Source organism: Catharus ustulatus, chromosome 23, assembly GCF_009819885.2.
Source record: "Catharus ustulatus isolate bCatUst1 chromosome 23, bCatUst1.pri.v2, whole genome shotgun sequence".
NCBI classification, from domain to species: Eukaryota; Metazoa; Chordata; class Aves; order Passeriformes; family Turdidae; genus Catharus; species Catharus ustulatus.
In genome coordinates, this window is record NC_046243.1 from 7,944,452 (window position 1) to 7,952,178 (window position 7,727).

Below are 7,727 nucleotides of genomic sequence, written 5' to 3' on the forward strand. Positions count from 1 at the left end.
TTCCCCAGCATAGCTCCTGGAGAAGCTCCCAAATGCAGAGCAGGAGGATCAGGTTGGATTCCAGTAGGAAGGTCCAGCTCCTCCAGCTGGGAGGGACTGAAGGAGGCATCCAAAAGCAAAGCTGGGTTTGATGGGAGACCAGGCTGGTGCCCAAAGTTTCCCACATGGACACAGAATGGGAAGGAGGAGGTGAGGAGTCACTTGGAATGGGCTGGACAGGAAGGGTGGGCTCGAGATGTGACCCAATCTTTCCTTTAATAGGAGAATAATGAGAGGAATGGGAGGGTGAAGCAATGGGCATTGCAACATCCCTGGTGGACGTAATGCTGTGTTGCTGGTCAAACTGGGGCACCCTCCAGCATGGCCAGAGCCTGGGGACATCTCTGTCACCTCCAGAGGACAGGGGAAGGTGTGGGTGGAAGAGCAGAGCAGCACTGGGCACAGCAGGGACAGTGGTGCAGAGATGTTGGGCTGGGGGCAGGTCCTGCCAGGTGAGGGGCAGGAGGGCTGGGATGGTCCCAGTGGATGTGGCACCTTCCCAGGAGTGGCCTGGGGGGCGCTGGGAGGCCCCCAGAAACCCTGCTGGGGTTGTTATGGGCAGGCATGAGGGGATCTCACTGCTCCCAGCTCCTGACCCGGGGTCAGGCCTGACCTGATGGCTCTGGGCAGCAGCACAGGAATGTCCCTTCTTTGCCCATCCCTGGGGGTGTCCCAGGCTGGGTTGGACAGGGCTTGGAGCCAGCTGGGACAGTGGAAGGTGTCCCTGCCCATGGCAGGGGGTGGCACTGGATGGGCTTTGAGGTCCTTCCCTCCCAAACCATCCTGGAGTTCTGTGACTCCCTGATTTGGGCCATGGAGCATCCTGGCTGGGAGATGCTGCTGGGGGCTGACATTGGCCCAGTGTCCCTGCTGTGACAAGGACTTGGTTCCAGGATTTTCCAGGGGACTGGCCTGGATCCTGTGTGCACGGTACAAGGCACCAGAGCAGGAGAAGATGTTAATTACAGCCTGTGCTAATTGCACTCATGAAAACACCTCATGCAACACAGCCCCTGGCTGCCAACTGGGCCAAGGGCTGGCACCTCCTGCAGCCTGGGCTGGCAGCGGGGGGTGGCAGACCTCAGCCCCCAGGCACTGTGGGGATCCTGGGGACAGATGCTGAGCCCTGGGAGGGGAAGTCCAGTAGGGCTTCTGCTGCCTAAACTGAGCAGGGATGGAGAGCACTGATGCCACATTCCTGCTGTCATTCCAGGTGGGAGATGTCTTCCTTCCAATAATCTGATGCTCTGCAGGGTGAGGTTTGGGTGCCTCAGGTGACAGTGACCAAGCTGGCTGGGGTGATGGCCATGGACCAGGAGCAGCTCCTGCTGTCCCCACCAGCTGAGACTCCCTTCCCCAGAGCTGGCTTCCCCATGGCCAGGAGAGATTCCCGGGACAGGGACACTTTTGTGAGCAGCAGATCTGACTTTATCAATGTGGAGTGACTGCAATGGCTTTTAATAGCCCAGGAAAGCCCTGTCAGAGGTGACATCTTGTGTGACTCAGGGTCCCCGTGTGACTCATGGCCACTCTCCACCCTTGGGTGGGTGTCCTGCTTCCACCTGAGCCACTCCATCCCCAGGGATGAGATCCACACCGAGCCTTCCCCTGGGCCAGCCCCGGCCGCCCACGCAGGATCTCCTGATTCACCTGGCACGCTCCTGGCAGCCCCGGCCACTCGCCCGATCCATCCTGGCCGTGGGCTGAGCTCGGGGCGGCACCATGGACGTGCTGCTGCTCCATGGGCTGCTGCTCCTGCCCCTGGCAGCGCTGCTGCTCTACAGGTGCAGCCCTCCTTTCCAGTACCTCTGCAAGGTGGCCTTTTTCAACTGCTGGATCGTGGCCTTGGCCACCGTGCTGTCCCCCTTCGCCGCCTTCCGGGGCCGCTCCGTGGAGAACATGAAGTGAGTGTGGGCTGGGCTTGGGGAGAGCTGGCTGGGGCTTGGCTTGGGTGGAGGAAATCCTGTGGTTTGTGGCCACAGGCTCTGTCCTGCCCTGGATGGACCCACAGCTGGGTCACAGCTGGTGGCAGAGCCCTGGGGCCATGGCAAGCACTGTGGTCACATCCCAGGAGCAGTGATGTGCATCTTGTGGTGTGAGATGTGCTGGCTGTGCCCAGGGAGCATCAGGCCATGCTGGAGTTGGGATTTGTGAGGGATAAAACAACATAAAAGGGATCATTCTTGGTCATAGCAATGTTGGGGTTATTACTTGGTGAATGACAGGGGGGCTTGGAGGTACCATCATGACAAGGGACAAATACACACCTCGTGCTGTGTCCCTGGCTCTGGTTTTGCCCATGGGAGACCCGGGAACAGCACTTTGGCAGAGGGATTGAGGGTGGAGAGGCCCTGGCAGAGATTATTCCATGGCTGCCCCATCCCTGGAAGTGTGCCAGGCCAGGTTGGACAGGGCTTGGGACAACCTAAGACGGTGGGAACTGTCCCTGTCCATGGTTGGGGGGTGATACTGGGTGGATTTAAGGTCCCTTCCAACCCAAACTATTCCATGTTTTTATGGTTTTGGGATGTCCTGGTGTCATCAGCTGTCAGGGGCACAGCCCTGTCCTGATCACAGCCATGTCCTGGTCACAGCCATGTCCCGACTCACGACTCACGTTCCCAAGGGTGGAAGCAGGGAGATAACATCACTGAGATAACATCGCTGTGCAACACCGGAGGAAGGTCTGGGTGCTCTCAGGGTGTTGCAATCCCATTGCTGGATTCCTGGGCAGGATGAGCACAGCAGGAGGGATGTAATTATGTCACAGGGGAAATATCCCAGCTTGAGAAATTTACTGAGGATTTGTGCGGATCGATCCTGGCCCGCGGCAGGAGCGTGGTCAGGGGTTCGGTGTTATCAGAGGTTTGGTGTTCCCAGTCAGGGGTTCGGTGTTCCCAGTCAGGGGTTCGGTGTTCCCAGTCAGGGGTTCGGTGTTCCCAGTCAGGGGTTTGGTGTTATCAGTCAGGGGTTTGGTGTTATCAGTCAGGTTCGGTGTTCCCAGTCAGGTTCGATATTATCAGTCAGAGGTTCGGTGTTATCAGTCAGGGGTTTGGTGTTATCAGTCAGGGGTTCGGTGTTATCAGTCAGGGGTTCGGTGTTCCCAGTCAGGGGTTCGGTGTTCCCAGTCAGGGGTTCGGTGTTATCAGTCAGGGGTTCGGTGTTCCCAGTCAGGTTCGGTGTTCCCAGTCAGGTTCGGTGTTCCCAGTCAGGTTCGGTGTTATCAGGCCGGTTCGATGTTATCAGTCAGGTTCGATGTTATCAGTCAGAGGTTCAGTGTTCCCAGTCAGGTTCGGTATTCCCAGTCAGGTTCGGTGTTACCAGTCAGGTTCGATATTATCAGTCAGAGGTTCGGTGTTCCCAGTCAGGTTCAGTGTTATCAGGCCGGTTCGATGTTATCAGTCAGGTTCGATGTTATCAGTCAGAGGTTCAGTGTTCCCAGTCAGGTTCGGTATTCCCAGTCAGGTTCGGTGTTACCAGTCAGGTTCGATATTATCAGTCAGAGGTTCGGTGTTCCCAGTCAGGTTCAGTGTTCCCAGTCAGGTTCGGCGTTCCCAGTCAGAGGTTCGGTTCCCAGCGGTGGTGCCGCCTGTCCCAGGCCATTCCCCGCTGGAATTTCGGGCGCACGCCGCATCCAGGGCTGCTCCAAAGCCAAGGCTTCCGGCTTTGCGGGGATCCCCGCGGGAGGCTCTGACTCACCCGCCTTATCAGCGCCGCCTTATCTTGTCCCACCGACAGCTCCGTGCCCGCGCAGCACGCCCAGCTCCCTCTCCTCCGAATCCCAAAGCCTGCGGCTCGGAGCGCTTCCCTGTCATTAGTCCTGGCTTTGGGGCGCTGTTTCTCCTCGGATCCTCAGGGATCTCCGAGCCTGCGGCTCCCGAGGGATGGGGGCGATACCACGGACCCTGTGCCTCCTTCTCCCTTCTCACCCCTGCCTGGTGCTGGGCCCTTCTCTGCCCCCTGCCCTGTTCCCCTGGGGGCAGTGACAGATGTGGGGACCCTGGCACAGACCCTCTGTGCCCCATTCCAACACCCAGGACGTGTCTCAGGATTGTATCTCCATGGCTGCTGGAATCCCGGGTGCTCCCTCCTCCCTCCATTCCTCTCATTTTCATACTGAGCGTCTCCCGTCGCTGCCATCCTGATATTCCCCTTGCTGTGCAGCCCTCCCGGGATGTGACTCCACTTTTCTGCTCAGATCCATCCCTTCCCGACACTGCAGCTCCGGTTGGAGCGATTTGTGATTCCCCTAAGGACTATATCCAGGCTGGTTTTCCTTTCCCCTTGCAGCAAAAAGCTGTGCAGGGGCAGTCCCTGGGGTCACCCACACCCCTGGGGATCTACCTGTCCCTCTGCCCTCCATCCCCTGTGCTCCTCCATCCCCAGCTCAGCTCCTGTAGGCTGGGATCCACCTCTGGCTTTACGAGTCTGGGATCTGGATTTCCATCCACACAAGGATCCAGCTGAGCCCCTGGATAGGCTACCCTGGGCAGAGACAGTCTGTCCTCGTTGGGACGTGAAGATCCCATTGCCATCTCCATCCCCATCGCCATCTCCATTCCCGTCGCCATCCCCCAACTTCTCTTTTTGCTTTCCTATCATCCCTGGACATAAAAATTCTGTTTTTTTCACTCCCACCGCCCCACACTAGTCAGTCTCCCTGCCCAGCAGCTCCCTCTGCTCTGGGCCAGGAGCTGGGCCCAGCTCAGGTGGGAGCCAGGTGAGTTCTGAGCCTCACAGGCTGCAAATGTGAGAAATCCAAGCATGCCTGAGCCCGGCTCCAGCAGAGCAGCCGCGGCCCGGCCCAGCCCGGTGCAGACCCGCTCCCCACCCGTGTCCCTCCGCCTTATCTCGTCCCTTATCTCCGCAGGCTCCTGCGCGCCGCGCTCCTGCCCCTCAAGCGCCTCTACGGCATCAGGATGCGGGTGCGGGGCTCCGAGCAGCTGCAGCTGCAGGGGCCCTTCGTGATCGTCTGCAACCACCAGGCTTCCCTCGACCTCATGGGTGCGTGTGGGGCAGGGCAGGGGGGGATCCTCGGCACCTTTGGGGGCTCCGGGGGTGCACCAGGGTTGCTCTGGGGAGTCAGCACCGGGATTAGGGCAGAGATGTGTGGTGGGAATGGACCAGGAGAGCTTTTGGGACAGGGCTGTGCTGCAAGGAGTGGAGGGACAACGGGAGGTGATGCCACAGGGTGGTCCTGGGATTGGGGACAGTTTAAAGTCCTTTTAAGTCAAGACTAAAAAAAACCTTGGTCCTATGTTAGGGTATAAATTATTAATTAACCTGTGCACTGATGTGATTTGGCCCCTCCAGAGAGTTCCTCTCTGCAGTTATCACCTCTGAAGGCTGGCTGAGCTGCAAAATTTAGTCCTGATAACCACCTGCTTTGTCCAACCTGGGGGTTCCACTTCAAAGCATTTTCCCAGGTGATTTTAGTGCTGCCAATCCCATGGGGTTGGGAAGGTGTTAATGGACATTATCCGTGCCCCAGGAATGGTGGAGGTCATTCCTGAGCGCTGTGTGCCCATCGCCAAGCGGGAGCTGCTGTACCTGGGCACGGTGGGCTGGGCCTGCTGGCTCAGTGGCATCATCTTCATCGACCGCCACCGCAGGGACGCGGCCATCGAGGTCATCTCCCACACTGCCAGCACCATGCGGCGAGAGAACGTGAGCAAAACTGGGTTTGGGGGAAATCACCCCTGGTGTGAGGGGATGTGGGCAGCACCGACCTGGCTGAGGTCCGGGGTCACCTCTGTCCCTGTCCCCTGCAGCTCCGCGTGTGGGTTTTCCCGGAAGGCACCAGGAACCCGGGCAAATCCATGCTGCCCTTCAAGCGTGGGGCTTTCCACCTGGCCGTGCAGGCCCAGGTAAGGGCACCCTTTTGGTCAAAGGCTGCACTCAGTGGTCTTGGAGGCCTTTTCCAAAATGATTCCTTCCCCTTTGGCTCACCCTGGATGGAGTGGGGTGGGTGTGAACCCTGGGGCAGAGGGATGGGGGGAGGTTTGGTCCCCAGGGATGAGGGGTTGGGTCCCCAGGGATGGACATTGTGCCAGGCAGCACCAGAGAGGGACAGGCAGGAGCAGGAGTCCCACCTGGGGAGGGCTCTGTCTGGGGGAACTCCCCTGATACTCTGTGTCCTTCAGGTTCCCATTGTCCCCATTGTGATCTCCCCGTACTGGGACTTCTTCAGCTCCAAGGAGAAGAGATTCAGCTCTGGTAAGGGATGGACAGGAATTCCCATGGCAGAGGGCAGGGCTGGCGCTGGAGATGAGGCACTTAGGGGTGTCTATGGGATGCTGAGGGGTGGGGATGCAGCTCAGGGGAATACCTGGTTCTTGGTGGGATCCTCTAACACATCCCTGGCTTTTCCCTCCTCTCCCAGGGACCTGCACCATCCGAGTCCTCCCCAGAGTGGAAACGCGGGGCCTGAGCCCAAAGGATGTCCCCGAACTGACTGAGAGTGTCCGCCAGGCCATGGCTGAGGCCCTGGCCGAGATGTCCATGAGTGACCACGGGGACCAGGACATGGAGCAGCCTCTGCTGGGGCCAGGGAAGGACAGCGGCAGCCCCCAGGGCCAGGGGGACACAGCCGGGAACAGCAAATAGGCAGAGGGAGCAAATCCCTCAGGGACGCCAGGGCGGTGTCCCTTGTCCCCTGAGGAGGTGTCCTGCAGCCCTGCCACCGCCCCAGCAGGACGGTGCCCTAAGGGGAGCAGAGCAGGGCAGGATGTGGACCAGGCAGCACTCCTGAAACAGAGCAAGGTGCCCCCAAAACAGAGCAAGGGGCCGCATAAAACCCCTCATTGTGACTGTACGTCCCTCTGCCAGACCTGGAGCTGTGCCTGTGCCCCAGGATGGCTCCTGCTTGCTCTCTGGGCAGGGCAGGGATTCTCCAGGCAGGGTTGGGGGTTCCCAGCCCTGTTTTCCCTGATTGTTGGGATTCTCCTTCCAGAGGCTCCTACAAGCTGGAAATGCTGTTGGGGTGCAGCCAGCTCTAGGGAGAGACCCAGAATGTGTGGCTTGGGGGGAACATGAGGCCCAGGGGAGATTGCTGGGGGGGACAGCATCCTTGGTGCTGAGCTGTGAGCCAAGGGTGGGACATTAAAGAGTCTGGAGCTGGTGCTGTGTCCTGTCTGTGCTAAGGGGGCTGAGGGGAGAGGATCCATCCCTGCACATGGGATGGTGTGAGGAGCACATGGCAGGGTGAGGGTTACACTGGTCTGGGTCTGCCCCTGAGGTAGAGCTCTCCCTCCATCATTAAATGCACAAGAAGAGCATCCACTGCAGCCTAAAATTCCCAGCAATTCCTGGATTATGCCCACCTGGACTCATCTGACAAGTGAATGGTTCCCTGCAGCCAGGCAGGGATTTGGGATCTCCTGGCTCCTTCCCAGCTGAGCAGCTCCTGTGCCAGCACCCCAGGGTGGCAGCAGGGCAGGGACAGGGTAGGGTGTGGCTGTCTGCTTGTGGGGAGCAGGGTGGGAAAGGCTTGCCCTCCCATCCTGGGATGAAATGTGCAAACCATGGTCACAGAACTCCACTTTGGATGCCGGTTTGGTATCATTCCGGCTCTCAGGAGCGGCTGGATTATGGAGCAAATCCTTCAAATCTGTTGCAATCATCTGACACCACACAGCAAAGGAGCTTCCCATGAGGAACAACCCAAGGGATCAGGAGCTGTCACATGG

General features: G+C 59.0%; 2 protein-coding genes across 2 annotated transcripts; both read left to right on the forward strand.

The window, feature by feature from the left end:
• Positions 1–756: 756 nt before the first annotated feature.
• LOC117006658 (1-acyl-sn-glycerol-3-phosphate acyltransferase alpha-like) lies at positions 757–6,981 on the forward strand. The gene is made up of 6 exons (XM_033079206.1): positions 757–1,943; positions 4,910–5,043; positions 5,531–5,706; positions 5,811–5,906; positions 6,183–6,255; positions 6,422–6,981. Exons 1-6 carry the CDS (start codon positions 1,762–1,764, stop codon positions 6,643–6,645), a joined length of 885 nt encoding a protein of 294 aa, XP_032935097.1. The 5' UTR covers positions 757–1,761; the 3' UTR covers positions 6,646–6,981.
• Positions 1,854–4,900, forward strand: LOC117006657. Its single transcript, XM_033079203.1, has 2 exons — positions 1,854–2,887; positions 3,069–4,900. The coding sequence occupies exon 2, from the start codon at positions 3,295–3,297 to the stop codon at positions 4,504–4,506; it is 1,212 nt and encodes a 403-aa protein (XP_032935094.1). The 5' UTR covers positions 1,854–2,887; positions 3,069–3,294; the 3' UTR covers positions 4,507–4,900.
• Positions 6,982–7,727: the final 746 nt, after the last annotated feature.